The 20,829-nt window shown below is 44.4% G+C and overlaps 1 protein-coding gene across 1 annotated transcript in view; it reads right to left on the reverse strand.

Moving 5' to 3' along the window:
• Window positions 1–14,207, reverse strand: part of LOC103736998 (solute carrier family 22 member 2) — a 26,958-nt gene extending 12,751 nt beyond the window's left edge. Inside the window, exons 1-2 of the mRNA XM_008836675.2 lie at window positions 13,661–14,207; window positions 10,569–10,672 (exon numbers count right to left, since the gene is read on the reverse strand). Coding sequence (XP_008834897.1) covers window positions 10,569–10,672; window positions 13,661–14,071 — 515 coding nt within the window. The 5' untranslated portion in view covers window positions 14,072–14,207. The remainder of the gene's footprint in view (window positions 1–10,568; window positions 10,673–13,660) is intronic.
• Between the last annotated feature and the right edge of the window lie 6,622 nt (window positions 14,208–20,829).

Below are 20,829 nucleotides of genomic sequence, written 5' to 3' on the forward strand. Positions count from 1 at the left end.
CCCCAACCAGACTGGCTAGATCAAGAGAACAAATGATACCAAATGCTGGTGAGGATGTGGAGAAAAGGGAACGCTCAGTCACTGCTGTTGGGATTGCATACTCATGCAACTTCTATGGAAAACAGTGTGGAGAACTCTTAAAAAAACTAAAAATGAACCTACCATTTGACCCAGTTATACCACTCCTTGGCATATACCCAAAGGACTCATCCTATTGTAGAGACACTTGTACAACCATGTTTGTTGCTGCTCTTTTCACAATAGCTAAGAGATGGAAGCAACCTAAGTGCCCCTCAACTGATAAGTGGTTAACAAAAATGTGGTATATTTACACAATGGAGTTCTGTTCAGCAGTAAAGAAAGATGAAATAATGAAATTTGTAGGTAAATGGATGGATCTAGAAACTGTTATACTAATTGAAATAACATAGACTTAGAAAAATAAAAGGTGTATATTCTCCCTCATTTGTGGATCCTAGCACCAAACCCTTTTAAATTCCATGTCCTTTTAATAAGATGATACGGAACAGCAGTGTCTTCTGCATGAAATAACTACCATCATCATGACTGCAGCAGTGCCTGCTTGCTAAACATCATCACAATTGGGCTTGTTGTCCGTTGTGCTCTTTCATTAAAGGAGGGGCAAACAGGGTCATTGGACCCTCACCAGAGTATCCAGCCACTCTTCCTGGTCAACTGTATGTAATTTGGCCATAATCACACATGGTGTCCTGGATGTGGGGAGGGCTAAGGTATATAATCTGGGGAAGGCTAGGAAGAGAAGGCTTGACCCATGCTGTGTAAAGACTTTCCGGTGTGCATACCCTCAGGTCATAATACACCTCAGCAACCCCTCAGTTATCTCAGTAAGTGAGCTCAGAAAATTCATTGCTTCCCCAGTAAAGCTTTAATCAAACATTGGTTTGACACTAGAACCTTAAAAGGGAATAAGCATTGCTTAGTATCGCTGGGAAAAGAAGTCTCACAACAGATGGAAAATTTATTTGTTAATGTTATTATGTCTCATAATTATTAAAAAAGAAAATGAGAATTAAAAGATGTTAAAAGGATATGGGATGGAGATATTTTCCAAAATAGAAAAAAATGAGAAAGCCTAAGCAAGTGATGAAGGTCTGTGTAGGTTTGGTATGCTATATAAAGGATGAGACAAAAATAGTATACACATTGCCGGGCATGGTGGCGCATGCCTTTAATCCCAGCATTACATAGCACATGGTAATTAAAAGTACCGGACTAGTGGAACTAACCTTATTGGATGTTTAACAGCCGTACTTTGAGGCCTATACTAATCTGGTGAGAGGGACATAAAGGACAGTTTTTCCCCTTGCCCTCCAAAGTCGACTAAGTTCCAGAGGACTATGGAACATCTCTCAAAATGTCCTGTAACTGTGGTGAGTCACCTGTCCTCTTGTTCAGGGAGGCCATGGAGACCCCACAAGATGGACTTGAACCAGTGTCCAGTCTTCAAGAGGAGGTCAACTCAGAGGAAACATCTTATTTATACTTCCAAGTGAAACCAGCCGTGGTCGAGCAGGACCTTTGACTTATCTTCACATAGATGGAACTGGTAAAAGAAAGGAGCCGGGAGCTCCTCCCAAGCCCATGTGATCCCTGAGGAACAGATCCTCAAATGACCTTAAGTGTAAAAATAAATTGATTTATTTGGGCCAACTGTATGGTCTTAAACACCCAAAAGGAAAGTATAACCGAAGAGTAAAGTCATCAGTATATTCCTTTAAGAATTCAAGGGATTACACTTCTCAGACATTAGGCTTAAGTCCATATAAAAAGTTATTTAGACAATTATCTCTCATTGATGATTTTGTTCTGAATCAGAAAGTGCTGCTCAGATGTAAGACTCCAAATCTTGGTCTCCAATACTGTAGTGCCCACCTGTTGCTAAGGGAGACAACCGCTATTGTTCCAAAATGATGGATAAATTTGTTTTCTCCCCCTATCTAGAAGGCTTTGAGAGGGAACTGACACTGGTTCTAACCACTCCAACAGCTATCAAAATGCCTGAAAGCAAATCTTGAATGCATCACTCTCGAGTCCAGCCTTAGAAGACAAAAGAAAAAATGAGGAGGAACCCAGTAGAGGGATGCTTTTGGAAGCTCTCATCAAGAAATTCCAATGGACTCTCATATGCACATTTGAAAATTGCCCTGGTCTTACTTTTTTCTAGTTCCCTGTCTAGACCTTGCAATGCTAATTACTCTTGCCTTTGCTTCTCCTTCACATCTCCTAGTTAGGATTCAAGGACTTTCTTTTCCCCCTAAGGGAGTCTTTTAGATAGACCCACTGAAGGGGTTCTCCAATTGCCTCACCCTGCATCCCTGTTCAGTATGGAAGAAGCCAGAGCGGTCTACATCCCTATTCCCTATTGGCAATTTGGGTAACCCCTTCAGAGGATGGTGTGATAAGAATAGGAGGTAGGAATTGGCTAGGCAGTTAGGGTAAAAAGACCCTAAAGAAAAGTAGCCAGTTTCTTGGCTAAATGTCAAAAGCAGCCAGTTTCTTGGCTAAAAGTCCTTGGGCCTCATAGCAACATACTCTGTTCCAAAGGCCTAAAATTTCCAAAGACTTTGGGAACTCTTATCTAATCCTTAAAAGATTTTAGGGTTACCTCTCCAGAGGGGGGAATGTTAGAGTAGCCAAAAGCCCCATAAAAATCCCGTTTAAAAAAAAAAAAAGAATACATGAAGTTATCAGAAAAAAGTGATGGGCACTATGTGAAGAATTGGAGGGGAGGGAGTGGGCATGGGTTTGATCAAAACACTTTATATTCTTATATCCCTGTATGAAATTCTCAATAAATTATTAAAAAATTTAGCTGTCAATTGCAGAGGCATGCATTGATAACTGCGCCCCAAAGATCCCTGACATCAGGCTTGTTTAGTAACCTTTGTGAGTTTACTATGGATAAATTGGAGGGACAACCCCTTCGCCCAGGGCTTACTGACTTTCTCAGTCCCCCATTGTGGTGGGTCTTCTGAGGTTTTCTCTTTCCAGACCACCCAAGAATTGATGCTCTATAAATTTAGCCAGGTCATATAGCAGTTTATGAGTTGAGGAGTCTTTGTATCAAAGTCCCAACCAGCTATTTACCTAAAAAATTTTCCACTTTGGAAAAAACCCTGAAATTTAATGTTCAATATACACTACATTTGCAGCAGTGGATTTGGATTCCTGGTGATTGCGTGTCTCCATGGAAACTCTTCGGTTTCTCCTGGTTATTATCCCACAGCCCATTTGTTATGGCACATCCTGGTAGAACGATATTCATGTTTTTATCTGAAGGACTGAGACTTTATCGGTCTGGGCACTTAGAGCATTTTCCAAGTACATAGAACACAAGAGAAATCTGGTGGCCAGGATCTTCCAGTGGCCTTATGGCTTACTGTATGTTGGTGACTTGATTTCTCATATGTTACTTGATTTCTTCACATGGGAAAAAATCAGCCAGAAAGAGGATTCCATAAGGTGTTCAGATAGAGTGCTCAGAACTTTGTCCTCCCTTCCTCAAAGCTGATATTGTGTTGGAAGTGGTTTCTCCCCTAAGGATTTATGTATCAGGTCTTCAGTGTGTCGATGTTGGAAGCCCGTGAATTTCTGAGAGGCGAATCCTGAGGTGAGGTCCTTAGATCACTGGGACATCTCCTCAGGAGGCATTAAAGTGGTTCTTGTGGGATCCTCACTTAGTACTTGTGTGTGTGTGTGTGTGCGTGTGTGTGTATGTGCATATAAACGTGTGCGTATAAACATGTGGAGGAGAGGCTAGCCACAGGTGTTGTTCCTCAGACAGGGTCTCTCACTGGCCTGGAACACAACGGTAGGCTGGCCAGCCAGAGTCTCTGCCACCACCATGCTGGGCTTACAAGCATGCACCACCATACTCAGCTTATTTTTTTAGAGGATGGGTCCTGGGAATCGAACTTGGGTCCTGGGTATTCGCATGGCAAACACTATCAAATGAGCTCTCTCTCCAGTCCTTGAATTAGTTCTTAAGAGAGTGAATTGTTATATGGGCAAGCCAGATCTCTGGCTTCCTAGCTCATGATGTCCCCTCTTTTTCCTATGCTCCTCCACCATGCTGCCATCTGCTAAGAACCTTGCCAGGGCCAAGCTGTCAGGTGTGTCATGTCCTTGAACCTCCAGAGCTGTGAGCTAACTAAACCTCTTTTCTTTACAGAGTCACTTAGACTCAGGTATTGCATCATAGTATCAGAAAATAGGCTACTGCTGGCTCTCAAAGAGTGGACTTGGAGCTCAGTCATTTCCCACCATGTTCTCCTTGTAGCATTTAAAAGACACTTAGTTCGCTGTTAGATTTCTATTATATCTAACGTTCAACTGAAATCCATGTTTTGCCTATGACTTGCTCATCCTCATGATGAGCTAAGCATTCTGTAATTGCTTCTCTTAAAGGGCAGTTGGATTCTAGTGACTATTACAGATACCAACTAACCGTTTGAAAATGATCCACAACATTGTTAATAATTATTCTAGGGTGTTAATATTTTAAGTACGACCTGTAAAGTTCAAGCTGTATCAGTCATTAATGTAGACTACTAAACTGAAAGTTGTTTCAGCCGTACCATTTCCAGTTCTCCAGTGATGCCTCCCACTGTCGTGGAATCTTATGGCCTTTTCTCCAAAGCCAGCCAAAGCCACATCTCGTGCATTCTTTAGCCTTTTTTTCCCTATCACACAGCCAGGCCTTTCCAACATTGCCTGACATGACATGACATTGTGATTGTATCAAGCTGCAAAGTTTATGATCAAGAACCATGCAATGGAGTTATTTTTAAAACAAAAAATTCTCATAATGGGAGCAGAAGAGATGGCTCAGTAGGTAAAGTTCTTGCTGTACAAGCACTAGGACCTGAGTTTGAATCTTCAGCATCTAGACAAAAAAGCCAGGTGTGGTGGCATGAGTCTGCAATCTCAGTGCTGGGGGTCAGAGACAGGGGGTCCCCATGACTCACTGGCCAGCCAGTCTAGCCAAAATGGCAAGCTCAGGTTCAGTGAGAAACTTTGTCTCAAAAAATAAGGTAAAGAGCTATTGAGGAAGACACCCCATGTTAACCTCTGCCCTCCACAGACACAGATACACACAGACACACAGACACACAGACACAGACACAGAAACACACAGACACAGATACACACAGACACAGATACACACAGACACACAGACACACAGACACAGATACACACAGACACACAGACATAGACAGAGACACACAGACACGGATACACACAGACACACAGACACACAGACACAGACACAGAAACACACAGACACAGATACACACAGACATGGATACACACAGACACACAGACACGGATACACACAGACTCACAGGCATAGACACAGACACACATACACAGACACACACACACATACCTCATAATGTTTAAAGTAAATTTGTGGTTTCATGTTGGGCTGTCCTCTCGGTTGTTCTCGGCCGCTTTGGGCCTTGGAGTCATAGGTTGGACATGCCTACAACCTTTTCCTCAGTATTGATAATCCGCAAGCATTTTCCCGAGAGGATTCCTCAATGCCCATAGTAATTTGGGTACAGAGTCAAGGGCTACAGTCTACTCCTTTACACAGACAAAATTCCTCGGATAAAGGAGGGGAATTTATTACTGGAGACCCAAGCAAGAAAACCAAATCCATGATGCAGGGAAACTGTACTGAGGGGCTTGTTCTGATGAAAGAGAGAGTGCTATTTCTTTTATAAAGGCATGGGAGGGGCTGGAGAGATGGCTCAGAAGTTAAGAGCTTGTACAATTCCTGCAGAGGACCAGAGTTTGGTTCCAGCACCCCTATCAGGTGCTCTCAACCACTTGTAACTCCAGCTTTAAAGGAGTTGATGCCCTTTTCTGACCTTTGTGGGCACCTGCACTAATGCACATATTGCTCCCTAAATGTAAATAAAAATAAAATAAAACTCTTTAGGGCATGGCTAGGAGGAATTTTGGAGCTCTGAGTAGCTAGAGACACTCCCCTTTCCTGCACCACTACACACAGCACTTGCTTAAATGATTTCATGAAAAACCAACAGATGAAACAGGAGAGGACGGGAACCAGTTCTGTATATCCTTTAGCTTCCTCATACCCAGTATAGGGACCAGTACCACCAGCATGGCAGGGAAGGGCAGGCCAGCATCATTTGGGAGCTGGGTAAAGATGCAGACTCTCAGGCTCGCTCGGCCTGATGGATCCCAGCCTGACTTATAAAAGATCTAGGGCAATGTCTATGCTAACTGACATCTGGAAAGTGCTTTAAATTCATCATGCCTCAATTTCCTTTATAAATCAGGATGGTAAAAACTGCTTTAAAAGGCTGCTGTGATCCTAAGTGAGATCAGATGAGGGTGCTCAGTAAAACAATGTACACAGAGTGGTTGGTGGAGGGTTTGTTTCGCAAGTTTCTGAGCAGTTGGGTGCAATGGACCACAACTCAGTGGGCCTCTGCTTTGAACTAGTTGCATTAGGACAGTGGGTGCTGACTCCCAAAAGCTGTCAGGGTCTTAGAAAATTTGCAAGTTAATTGTTAAACACAGACATTGTTAAAATTAAATTATGTGCACTAACAGTTAGGTTACATTAAAAACAGGTGTAACACATGTGCAAAATGTATCACTTCCTAATTCTGTTATTACATGGGACCATCTGTGTTTCCGGTGTTATTTGTGCCATTAACCGCTAAGCTATCTCTGCAGAAAGACTATTTATGTGGTAGAAATACTATTTGTAGCTGCCCCCGTGTCCAGCTTCTTCACTCTGATGGATGTGCCCTCTCCAGGGAGCCTGTGGACAACCATCTATGGCATGCCACTAAATATAGCACTCATTATTCCTTACTAGAGTAAAAAGTTTGAAAATGATGAATTGGTTCTTAAAATTTTTTATTTATTATTTTAATTTTATGTGTACGAGGGTACTGTTTGCATGTATTTAAGTGCATCTGTGTCATGCAATTCCTGTGGAGGTCAGAAGAGGGTGTTGGATCCTCTGGAACTAGAGTTAAGGATGGTTGTTAGACGCCATGTGTGTGCTGAGAACTGAACCCAGGTCCTCTGCAAAAGCCATCTCTTCAGTCCCAACAATTTTATTTATTTATTTTTTTAAAGTATGTCCGCTGATACTAAAACCTTTCCTTACGGGCTGGAGAGATGGTTTAGTGGTAAAGAACATTGGCTCCTCTTGCAGAGGACCTGGGGTTTGGTTCCCAGTACCCACATGGTGTCTAAGTATTATTTGTACCTCCAGTTCCAGGGGATCTGATACCGTCTTCTGGCCTCCTCAGGCATCACATGACACAGATGCATTTATATACATGCAGGCAAAACACTCATATACATAAAATAAAAATGAATAAATAAATAAACCTTCCTTAGGGAGTTAAGGGTGAAGTAATAAATTAGACACCCTATAAAACAGTTTGAAATTCTGTGACACAAGGTGACCCTAGAGAAGTTGACTCCTCCAAGACTTAATTTACCTTCCTTCCTTCCTCCTCCCTCCCTCCCTCCCTCCCTTCCTCCCTCTCTCCCTTCCTCCCTCCCTCCCTCCCTTCTTCCTCCTCTCCCTCCTTCCCTTCTTCCCTCTCTCTCTTCCTTCTTCCTCTTCCTCACCCCTTTTCCCTTCCTGTCTATTTTCTCTCTCTCTCTCTCTCTCTCTCTCTCTCTCTCTCTCTCTCTCTCTCTCTCTCCAATGTCTTGTCTTTTCAGTATTATTTGTATTTTTAAAAAATACCTTTCTGGCTTTCTTCTTAAAATCATCTATTAAGATATTTTAAAAACTCTTTGTGGAAGAGAATATATTTTATTTTAATGTTGGTTTCAATTTGTGGCTAGAATGGGTTCCCATGAGATTCTTGTCTTATATCTAAAACTTGTAGGCATTAAGTGTGCAGCAGATAAATAGCTTTTCCCAACCAGGCCTTTCCTTCTTGCGTGTAGGACAGAAGAAAGAGCAACAACATACAAAACCCCAGGTCCCTTCGGAAGAACTGGAAACATCTACAGCCTTTGGGGAGCAGTGACAAGCGACAGCTTTCTAGAGACTTCTAGCATAAGAACAGAAGGATGAGCTCATGATAGGAGGAGGGTAACTGACAAGTTTGCTACTCAGGAATGCTGTGAGGAGAGATTGGAACCCGCCTCTACCTGAGTGGTATGAGAATTAACTGGTCCTGCAGCCCACTGGGTAAGGCTGTCACCTCTGGGCTCAGTGCTTCCAGGAGAACTGGGTGTTAGTGTCCACCTGTACATAACGGGGAGAATGAGCCAGCAGCTGCCCGGCCAGCAGCCAGGGAGTGAGGTTGGGATCCTGGACCTTCTCACTAATGTCTGTCTTGACTTTTTGACTGCCCCCAGAAAGCTACTTTCAGACTTCCTGCATCACCTCACAGCCTCCCACAGTCAGGCTGGGAGAGCCTAGAGAGGAAGGCTGAGCAGATGCTACAAATGTTCTGTGACATAGCTCAGGGCCTCTCCTCCATCCTTCCTTCCTCCACTTCCCAGTGGGCCTCAGGACCTTGTAAAGTCATTAGGTTCTAATGAACCTTTAATTTGTTTGCAATTTTTAATTCAGACGGATACATAATTAGAGAAAGCAGTCTTACATTTAGTATTATAGTCATAGGTCTGGGTCACACATGGGTATAGTTTGGGGAGGCCTAGGAAGGCAGTGTGCACAGAGCACATTTGCCATTTATTTCAGAGTCAAATATATATAATTATAGAAATATGTAAATGAAGGTCGGGTGTGGTGGCTCACATCTTTAATCCCAGCACCCTGGAGGTAGAGGCAGGCAGGTCTCTATGAGTTCAAGGCCAGCCTGGTCTACACAGTGAGTTCTAGGCCAGCTGGGGCTACAGGGAAATCCTGTCTCAAAAAGACCAAAAAAAAATGTAAATGATAGAAACATATAATTTATATATTATATATAAAATTTTAAAAATATATTTCTATTATATATGCAAATGGTGTTGTGTATTATATATGTTACTATACATAGTTATATATCACTATGTTACTAGATGATTGACAATTGGAGAAAATGATACTGTCCAAGTTGTCCAAGAGTTCAGTGCCTGGTTCATGAGAATGCCCTGCACAGGGAGTGTCCTAATTAGTTATATCGCTGTGATGAAACACTGACCAAAACCGACTTGAGGAGAAAAGGGTTCGTTCCATCTTACAACTCCTGGGTCATAATCCACCACTGAAGGAGTTAGGCAGAAACTCAGGACCAGAACCTGGAGGCAGGAGCCCATGGAGGATCGCTACTTACTGGCTTGCTCCCCTGGCCCATGCTCAGCCTGCTTTCTTTTTATTTATTTTTATTTATTTATTTTTGTCTTTTTGAGATAGGGTCTCCCTGTAGCCCCAGCTGTCCTGGAACTCACTATGTAGACCAGGCTGGTCTTGAACTCACAGAGATCCACCTGCCTCTGCCTCCTGGGTGCTGGGATTAAAGGCGTGCACCACCACGCCTGGCAGCCTGCTTTCTTATACAACACAGATTCACCTGCCCAGGGGCGGCACCACCCACAGCAGACTGGGCCTGCCCACATCACTCAACAGTTAAGAAAATGCCCCATAGACCACAGGCCAATCAGATGGAGGAAATTCTTCTACTGAGGTTCCCACTTCTCAGTGGTGTCTAGTTGACAGCTGGAGCTATCCGGCATGGTGGGCGTTATGAATAGTGTGTCTTGGACCCCTACAGCCTAGGTATCTGCAGTACCCATTAAGTCTCTACTCTTCCTCTTGAGGATCCAGCATACTAGCTAACAGTCATCAACAGAGAAAAGATGACTGACAGGGTTTCAAGATGGTGGATGAACGAGCACCAGAGTGATAGCTGGTCAGGTCAGAGGCTGACTATTGAGGAACAGAGGCACAGCTCCTCTGAGAGAGTCTGCCATGAGAAAGACTTCCTCTCCTCTCAGGGACACTAGCATTGGGGTAGCATGTGTACCTCTCCTGGTCTAAGCAGACCCCACTCCCCTTTGGATTCTTAGGTCTCAGGCTCCATACCCATAGCTCCACCTGGCTCTAGGGGTCAATAGGAAATGAGGCCTGGTGCTGAGGTGTCTGGTGTATGAGAATCAGGAGGGGCCAGATGTATAGACTTCATAGACCTGAAAGCTCATGACCATGTGGGGGGGGGAGGTGAGGCCAAAGAATCCACTCAGAGTTGCAAAAGGGATGAAATAATCTGTTGCTCTCCCCACTAGCCTGAAACAGTTAGATGACCCCACAAGAAAAAAGTTCTGCCTAGTGTTGAAATCTCCCATGACTTCCAGAGAATCTGGGAATAAATCCGACAGTCATTCTTATCAAAGTACTGGAAGGAATCCAAGATTATAAAAATAACCAACCTAAGGCAAGGTTGTAGAAGAACCAAATATTAGTGAGTGGTCTGTGTGTTTAGGGAAAAGAAGGATTCAAGCAGGGCTTGAACCCAAGCGCTTTCTGAACCTGTGAGTGATTTAAATCCCCCTGCGGATACTTTTCCTACCTGTCTGCTAGGTAGCCAATCCCCACAGCACCGGCGAAAAACCCAACATTCACTGCCGACTGAAACAGGTCCAGCATCCAGGAGTGAGCACACACTAGGTTAAACTATCCAGTTGTGAGGTGTGTTCCAAGCCGGCAAAGAGAGAAGACGAGACACTATTAGGATTCTTTTAGACGCAACTCAGCCCAGGGAGCTCTTTGGATATTCCCAACTGGGAACCCCAGGGATGCAATTGGTTAGTGTGTTGTACTTACGTGAATTCTGCTGTTGGGGTGGATGAGTGCCAATAACCCAGCTTGCTTTTTTTTCTTTCTCTTTCTTTCTTTTCTTTCTTTTTCTTTCTTTCTTTCTTTCTTTCTTTCTTTCTTTCTTTCTTTCTTTCTTTCTTTCTTTCTTTCTCTCTTTCTTTCCTTTCTCTCCCTCTCCTTCTTTCCTTCCTTCTTTTTTCCTTCTTTCTCTCTCTTAAACTTTAAAAAAATTTATTTATTTATTTTTTTATGTGTATGTGTGTATTGCCTGCATGTAGGTAAGTGCACCCATGTCATGCAATGCCTGCAGAGGACAGAAGAGGCCATTGGATCTGCTGGAACTGGAGTTATGGACAGTTGTTAGCTGCCATGTAGGTGCTGGGATTTGAACCCGGGTCTTCTGCAAGAACAACCAGTGTTCTTAACTGCTGAGCCATCTCTCTAGCCCCTCTCTCTTTTTCTTAAAAGATATATTTATTTATTTAATGTGTATGCCTAAGTGTATGTATGTGCAACAGGTGTGTATAAGAGCCCATGGACGTTAGAAGAGGGTTTCTGATCCTCTGGTACAGATGTGGGTACTGGGAACCAATCTCAGGTCCTCTGCAAGAGCAGTAAGTACTCTTAACCACTGAGCCATCTCTCCAGCCCCTGTGTTAATTTTCTTTACATCACCAAAAGATTTGCCCTGAAATTTATTTAGCATTCCGTCTGTCAATATTTCATTCGGCTAAAACATTGCTCTATCGTCTGAAAGCAAGCAGTCACTCCACCTACAGACAAACCCGTCTCTTCCCTTCTTGTATTAATATACAGAGGCAAGTAGATGTGAGGACACGATAAGCATGTACAGCCAGGGGGAAAGTGGGCTTCAAGAACCTCTTAGTTGTCCTTTTTATTATAAAATACACCTTTTTTATTATTTTTATTTTATGTGTATGAGTGTATTGCCTGCATGTATGTGAGTGCTCCCGTGTCATGCAATGCCGTGGAGGTCAGAAGAGAGTTTCAGATTCCCCTAGAACTGGAGTTAAGGACAGTTCATAGCCGCCATGTGGGTGCTGGGAATCGAACCTGGGTCCTCTGCAAGAGCAGTCAGTGTTCTTAACCTCTGAGCCATCTCTCCAGCCCCTTAGTTGTCCTTTTTAACAGCTGGGGGATTTAGGGTGTCCTGCTGATGGCTGTTACTTATGCTCTTGTTTGGGAGGTGGGTGGTGGATGAACAGATGCGGGCCCAGAAGTCTCATGTTAACTTTGCAGTCTCTTACTGTGCGGCTTGGTGCAAAGCTCTACTCTGTTTTGGCTCCTCAGCTCTCTACAAAGGGATGATGTGAGCCACTCTTCAGAGCCTCTTAGAGTGGTATGATGTCAGTTCCAGAATTCCAGGAACCTCAACGTGGTATGGAACTCAGTTCAGCGCCTCTAGACAAGGCTCCTCCACTAAACATCAGGATAGACTAGTAGGACTCAAGGAGTCCTTCTCAGCCCAAGCAGCTCCGCTGGCTTCCTCTATGTTTGCAGGACAGTTCAGCAGAAGGCTTCCATGTTTACTTTTCTCTTGTTTTATTGAGCCTTCACGATAGATTGTACTGTGAGTATACTTGTGTGTGTATGTGTATGTTTGCATGAGTGTGCATATGTGCATGGAGGCTAGACAGCGACCTCTGCTAGTGCTCCCAGGAGCTATTCACCTTACTTTTTTTGAGACAGGGTCTCTCACTGGCTGGAAACTCACCAACTAGGTTAGGCTGGCTGGTTAGTGAGTCCCAGGGATCCAACTGCCTCTGTCTCCCTAATTATAATTATATGATTATAATTGGAACTATAATCACTCTGGGCTTTTTTATACGGGTTATGAAGTTTGAACTCAGTTCCTCATGCTTGTAAGGCAAGTGCTTTAATAACCGAGCCATCTCTCCAGCTCATAACTGTATCTTTTCTTTAAAAAAAAAAAAAAAGCCTTTATTGGTTGTTAGCCTTGGCCTTTAACAGCTGCGCTATCCCTGGTGGCACATGCCTTTAGTCCCAGCACTTAGGAGGCAGAGGCAGGCTGATCTGTGTGAATTCAAGGCCAGCCTGGTCTGCACAGTGAGTTCCAGGCCAGCTGGGGCTACAGGGAGACCCTGTCTCAAAAAGACCAAACCAAACCAAACCAAACAAAAAACCCTTTATTGCTTTATTGTGTGTGTGTGCATGCCATTGTACATAGGTCGACGTCAGAGGACAGCTTTGTGGATTTGGTTCTCTCCAGCTATTACATGGGTTGTAGAGATTAAACTCAGGTTGTCAGACTTGCATGGCAAGTGCTTTTACCCACTGAGCCATCTCTCCAGCCCCCATGACTATACTTTTTAATAAAAGCAGTTGAGCCATATTATGTCTGCAGCCCCAAACAGCTCCCTGTGGGCACTTTGGCCACAGTAAAGGGAAACCAGGGGCTGTGGAAGAGAAGCACATCTCATCACACCTGTCAGCAAGGCACATTTTGGGGGAGGGCCACATGCTTTCTGGTATTATGTGGACGGTGTCAGAATAGAAGGGATGATGGGCTTCCCGCAGAGGCAGCTCTGTGCATCCCCACACCTGGCAGCATTTCCCAGTGTGTGCTTGCTTCTTACTCTTGAGATTTGCACACATGAAAAACATCACCGTCAGAGTCGGAGGAGGTTCTCACTAACCAGCCTGAACAAATGAGAAGCAGCACATTTCCATCTAGGATTTCATAAGACCTAGCGGTCCCCAAAGCATGTCTGGGTAGGTGCAAGATCCAGGCATTTCCTAGTTCCTCCTTCATAAAGCTCAAGTATTTGCTTTTTTTGCACTCTGATCGCTAAGCTCACTTACCTCTGTGACGATGGAGGAGCCGGGCATGTCATACACCCAGCCGTGTTGGCAGGGGCTCAGAGGCAGGTGGCTCCGGTTGGCACCCAGGCTGGACAGAGGGTCCACGCAGTCAAGGCTGGTCTGGTTCCAGTCCACGTCATACTGCATGCACTGGTGGAGGAAGGTCTCGTCCGCAGCCCCCAGGCCTGGCACTGTGTAGTTCAGCTCCTCTGCCAGGCTCCAGCCACATCGCTGGCTCAACTGGGCCACCCCGGGACTCTGGCAGCGGTGGTCAGGGGTGAAGCCCAGGAAGACGATACCCACGTAGATGGGTGTGAAGGCAGCTGAGAGCAGAGCTAAGAGGAAGAATGTTTGTTTCTGGAAAAGGTGGAATTCCCCTATATGTTCTAGAATATCGTCCACAGTCGGCATGGCTCCTGGAAGCAGCTGGTCCAGAGGCTTCACCTGCACAGCTCTAAATGCTGTTGGGGGCGGCCACAGTCAGCTCAGCGCGACTCTTGACCGGGAGTCAAAGGGTGAGCGTTAGTTTACTCTAGAGAGGGACCAGCCTCCGGGTCAGACTTTCCTTGGGCAGGCCAACTTCTGATCGCATCTCTTCAGTGGGGGAAGGTCCTGCTGCTGCCCGGAAGTGCCCAGAGCAGGCCCTGGGGTTGATGTGTTTCCTGTAACATCATTCTTGATGTGTTTGTCTCTGCTTCATACCAGTACCACAAACAATCCCTTCTCTGTATCGGGAAGAAATTTGAGTCCCTTCGTATATTACAGTTGGTTAATCTTTCTCTAGCACTCTAAGTGGCCAGGAAATTAATATATTCTTGTCACCCACACAGCAAACCTCCCCTGCAAGGTCTACCGGAAATGGCATATGCCCAGTGCAATGGGTGGCGGGTCTCAGGTCACCTCAACATGTCTTGCATACTCTCCCCTAGATCCCTCTATAAACAGTGTGCTAGGGCAGCATGCTGTGGTGGCTTGCTTTGATTTCCCCCAGATTGGATTATTTAGCCTTTCAAAAATGTTCATTCCAATCTTGCCTTTTAACCCTAAGTGTCTTTCTCCTGCATCAGTTCATTAGGAAAGAATAACATGTTTGCCTCACACATCCGTCAAGTGCAAAGGCAGGGCAAGAGTGTGCTTGCTCCATTGTGTTTTAAAAATTATTTAACCCAACAGCTATCAAAATACCTGAAAGCAAATCCTGAATCCATCATGCTAGAGTCCAGTCTTGGAAGACAAAGGAAAAATGAGGAGGAACCCAACAGAGGAATGCTTTCGGAAGCCCTTGTCAAGAAATTCCAATGGACTCTCATATGAACATGTGAAAACTGCCTTGTTCTGACTTTTTTCTAGTTCCCTGTCTAGAACTTGTAATGCTGATTACTCTTGCCTTTACTTCTCCTTCACATCTCCTAGTCACAATTCAAGGACTTTCTTTTCCCTCTAGAGACAAGAGTAATGCAATTTGGGAGTCTTTTAGGTAGACCCACTGAAGGGGTACCCCAATTGCCTCACCTTGTGTCCCTGTTCAGCATGGAAGAAGCCAGAGTGGTCGGTGTCCCTATTCCCTATTGGCAATTTGGGTAACCTCTTCAGAGGATGGTGTGATAAGAATAGGAGATAGGAATTGGCTAGGCAGTTAGGGTAAAAAGACCCCAAAGAAAAGTAGCCAGTTTCTTTTTTGGCTAAAAGTCAAAATGTCCTTGGGCCTCTTAGCAACCTACTCCTTTCCAAAGCCAAAAAATGTCAAAAGTATTTGGGAGCTTTTATCTACTCCTTAAAAGATTTTAGGGTTACCTCTTCAGAAGGGGGAATGTTAGAGTAGCCAAAAGCCCCATAAAAAAATTAAAGAAGAAAGAATACATGAAGTTATCAGGAAAACATGACGGGGAGATGGGGAGGAGTTGGAGGGGAGGGAGTGGGCATGGATTTGATCAAAACACCTTATATGCATGTATGAAATTCTCAATAAATTAGTTATTTGAAAATTAAAAAATTTAAATTTAAAATTATTTTTATTGAACTTTTGTGATTTTTTCATACAATATAATTTGATGGTATTTAGATCCCCTCCCCATCTGTACCTCCTCTTACTGCTCCACCCAATTTAATGTACTCTAATATAAATCTATCTATCTATCTATCTATCTATCTATCTATCTATCTATCTATCATCTATCTATCTATATCTATCATCTATCATCTATTTACCTCAGCCCATAAGCCTGATTTGTGTCCCCAAATGTCCTTTGTGTGGGTCCATCCCCTGAAGCCTGGTTAATCTATCAAGAGTTCCATTCCTGTAAGACTGTCTCTCCCCCTCCCAGCAGTCATCAGTTGCCAAAAGATTCTTAGGTTGGGTTGGGGTTTCTGACCCACTTCCCAATGTCTATGCTGGGATTCTGTCTGGATTGAGCTTGCATGGGATTTGTGCATGCTGTCACCACTGCCCTGAGTTCATATGAGTAAATGATCAGCTGTCTGGAAAATTCTGTTTCCTTGTGGTCATCCACCACCTCTGACTCTTATAATCTTTTTACCCCCTCTTCTGCAATGATCCTTGAGCCTTGGGAGGCAGAAAGACTTAAATTTTAAATTTACAGGTCTGTGTATGAGTTTCTACACATACACAGATGCCCAAAGTGACCAGAAGAGGCACTGGATCTCCTGGAGCTGGCGTTATAAGAGGTTGAGAGCTGCCCTGTGTGGGTGTTAGGAACTGAACTCGGTCCTGTGGGAGAGCAGTGTGTACTCTTAACCACCAAGCCATTTCTACAGCCCCTTCCACTGTCATTTTTTAAATTGCTGTTGCTGTTCTAGGTATTTCCATTTGTAGTTAGGGATGCCCATTTAGGATGCCGGTGAGGGTATCCAAATGCAAGGGAAATAGGCAGCCTGTCTTTCCTACAGGATGGGAGGACCCCCAAGGCACTGCCATGCTGCCAGATGCAGCAGAGAAGGTACTTGCTGATGCACCTGACACATCTGAGAAACAAAACACCAGAAATTCAATCCAGCTTTCTTGTATGTCTTTCCTCCCCTCCCCTCCCTCCCCTCCCTCCCCTTCCCTTCTCTTTTCTTTCTTATTCTGTCAAATACTCAGCCAGTAGAACAGCGTAGTCTAAAGACAGAGCTCCACAGCAGCCTTCCTCCTCCCTGTACTGCAGGTCAGTGAGGATACCCACGAACACCTCCAATGACCTCCTCTGGCTCCCAGATATGTTATGCCACCCAGTGCCAGGTCCCTGCAGCCCCTTGGTCATTTGCTAAGTGAGTGAGTTCAGAGCCATTCAGGGACTTCCTCAGTGGTGGCCAGACATCCTAAGTGAATGCGTCAGAAGCTGAGGCCATGTCTGATAGTCACCAGGCAGCCGTGGGAGTGTGTGAGTTAAAAAGCAACTATGGTTGTCAAACCTCCCTCCACATCCTGGGATCAGAGATGGTCCTGGCTGCCTCCTACTAGGAAATTCACAAGTACTCACACCTGGGTTTGACTCACCGGCACAGTCCATGTCAGGATGCCAGATCTTCATGCCTGTGAGCAGGAGGCCTCCAGGTGAGAGGCGAGGAGAGTATCCCATGCCAAGGAGGATGTTGAAATTTGTAATGAACTAGAGGAAACGATCAGATAAGGTGAAGGTGAGAACTCAGATCACTTACAGCATTAGCTCCTCAGTCATTTGACACTTTTGAATTGAGGCGTTAACACAGGAGTGAAGCTCGTGGCTAAGACTTAAAATCTGCTGCTTTTTGACAGACTAGAGGACAGCAGGGTCACACAACTCTGGTGGGCCACAGCTCCAGAGAAGTCACAGCCCAGAGCTAGCTCAGTGTTGACACTTTCTGTCTGGGCATCCCACTTTATTAGTGGGATACTTACATATTCAGAAGTGTGACCTCAGGGTAATCTGGGATGCTGATCAATCAATCCATATAAATGGAAAATTCATTATAATTAATGGAAGTATTTCTCAATCTTTTATCAGGTTTCTTGTGACATAAACATTGTCGGCAGGTTTCTGTCTTCTGTTCAGCACTGTAGAATGACGCCCAGTCAAGCCAGGATCAACTCCCCTTTACATATTCAGAAGTGTGACCTCAGGGTAATCTGGGATGCTGATCATTCAATCCATATAAATGGAAAATTCACTATAATTAATGGAAGTATTTCTCAATCTTTTATCAGGTTTCTTGTGACATAAACATTGTCGGCAGGTTTCTGTCTTCTGTTCAGCACTGTAGAATGACGCCCAGTCAAGCCAGGATCAACTCCCCCAGTCTCCCCAAAGAAGAAAGCAGGGTTAGATGAGGCAGGAGGTTAGAACAGATGGTTCCTTCTCAATGGCCAGTCAGGCCTCAGGAACTTAGAAAACTACAGGGTACAGCAGAGAGAGGAGGGTGTGGGGTCATTTGTCATGAAGGATGGTTTCAACAGATTGATGTCTGGTGTCTTGGGGTCAGTGCAGTCCCCTCAGCCACAATGAAGTTAACCCCAAACAAGACTGACAGAGCAGAAGGTTTCACAGAGCCAGGGCAGTGCGATCTCTGCACAGAAACAGGGCTGATAGCTGTAGGCCAGGCCAGGAAGGAGACAACAACAGTCCACCATGGCTCTCACATACCCGTGCCACCAGGCAAGCTCTTCACTTCTCTGGGAAACTGGTGATTGCACCTGAGTCAGAGCTGAGAGTGTGCCGCACAGGGCCACTCCACAGGTTGGTTTGCAAGTCAGTAGACATCCAGCTCAGCACTCCCTCCTTCCTGTTCTCCTTCTTGGCCCTGCCCCACCTTCCTCCTCTACCTCTGTCTCCTCTGTCTTCTCCACCTCCGCCCTGTCCAGGTGTATCGCTTCCAGGTGAGGCCTGCAGTTCAGCACAGCCACCTTGACCAGACTTGAGGATTCACTCCATTGTTGTGTATGCCTGAGTGCCTGAGATAGCTTCTGCATGGTGTGTCAGGATTCATCTTCCAGAACCTTCCATTCATTTGGACATTATTCTTCCTGTTGGATTCAGGGTAAGTTCAAAACTGTACTACACAGACTTCATAAAGTTGAAGACCTCTCCCTTAACCTCAGTCATTTTTCCAGGTACCCCTGTTCCTCCTTAATATGGGGAGGCCCTGAGGGAATGACAAGTGAACACGAGAGCTCTGCCTGCCTCCAGCTCTGTGGCACTGGGATTACCACTGCGTCCGACATTTCTACATGGGTTCTGAGGATCAAACTCAAGCTTGCATAACAAGCACTGTAGCAAGTCCTGCCCCTCAAATACTTTTTACAGTGGCTACAAAGTGGACTCCTGCCTTTATGTGTCAGGCAGCATCCTTGGACATCTTTTAATGACTCTCTTTATTAATTTCAAAAGACCTCTCTAAACATGTCCAGTTCTTTCTGACCTTTATTGTACGGTTGGCATCCATGAAGTGGAATTTGCTAGAATGCTCTTGTCTTGCAGAAGCCTGAAGAGATCTTCTGAGCAGAAGTCTCATTAATGTAACTAAAAATGCTTTGAAAAGCAGGAAGGAAACTATGAAAGGATGGGATGAAACCTGATGACACTACAGCTGATCTGTGTTTGCTCACTGATGTGAAAACCACTGGAGAATCCCTGGAAGCTGTTTTCCTGGACTCCTGAGCACAAGCAAACTAATAAAAAAAGGTGAACTATTCAGCCCATTGATCACCGTTCTCTATAATGGCCAGCATGAAAGAAGAATGTCACGCTGGGTCCAACAGTGATACTAGACCAGACTCAAATATATTCAGCCCGGTGCTTTGGTACCACTAGGGCTGGGGCTTGAGTGTGCACTATCCCCTATAGGAGCCACATTTGAACACTTGGTTCCCAGCTGGTGACACTGTTTAGGAAGGTCGTGGAGGCTTTCAGGAAATGCGGTCTTGCTGGAGGAAGTGAGTCACTAGGGCTGAGTCCTGAGGCTTTACGGCTCAGCCCCATTTCCTGTTCACACTTGGCTTTCTGAGTCCGAGGCAAGTGACCAGCCAGCTTCCTGCTCCGACTGCCATGCATTTCCCCCCATGATGGACTGTCCCCTTAGGAACCACAGGCCAAAATAAACCCTTTCTCCCTTAAGTTGCTTTTGTCCACTTGGAAGACTTTTTTTTTTTTGAAAAAATTTAATAACCACATGATTAGAAGCATTTCATTACAGTTTTATAACATATTCAATAACAATTTCCAGAGCAAAGGTACATCTCTTTCAAAAGTGACTGGAAATTTTTAGGTTCACAGTTGAATTAATACAGTTATATAATATTGAACTCAGTAAAGACCTTGTAAGACATAAAATTGAATGAGTTTTTAACCTTTAAAAAAGATCTCACTTGGAAGACTTTTTAAAACCATCTTCCTGGATGTAGGGACCAGAGCACCAGGAGCTTATAGTGGAAGAAGAGATAATGGATTCAACTCTGAATACACCACTGGCAAGAGGGAACTTTTAGCCAAGAAGCGCGGTGGGATCTATGGATGGAAAATTGATGAGCAGTAACATCAAGGGTCAGAAGGTTTCCTGCTGAAGACACAGGGTGATCAGGTATCACCAGGGGATGGTGGGGGATGAGGAAGTGGACCAGATATTGAGAATGATCAGAGACTGAAGAGTTGGGGAGGGGTTGTTTCTGCTTAATAGGAAGTACACAGACGAGCCCAGCAGTAGATTCTGAAGCCTGAATCAAGCCTGACTAAGCAAAAAATATTTGTCATCTCAAAGTCACCCCTCAAAGCAAAAATTACTCAGAAACTACAGAAGATTTTAAAACAGATACTCTAGCCTCTATCACTTGGGCAAATGGTGAGCCAAATTAATCAATATAAAGATTGACAAAGGACCAGGGTCTATTGCCTGGACCCCTCTCTGTGGATCCAAAGCTTTATATGTGCTACTATAAATGGCCAGGAGCTGGAGAAGTTCCCAAGACTCCTTCATATGGAATCATTACTCACCAAGGTACCAAACCCCATTGGTGAAGACCTAACTCAGACTACAAGAGACTGAGGGAAACATTAGAGTTGATAAGTTTATGAACATTGGAATATTTAAACAAGCTTTATGTAATAGGGTGTTTACTTTTTCTTAATGTTTTATTATTATTATTATTATTTTTATCTTTTTGAGACAGGGTATCCCTGTAGCCCCAGCGGGCTTGGAAC

This window comes from Nannospalax galili, unplaced genomic scaffold (assembly GCF_000622305.1).
Source record: "Nannospalax galili isolate Female #2095 unplaced genomic scaffold, S.galili_v1.0 scaffold2271, whole genome shotgun sequence".
Lineage (NCBI taxonomy): Eukaryota > Metazoa > Chordata > Mammalia > Rodentia > Spalacidae > Nannospalax > Nannospalax galili.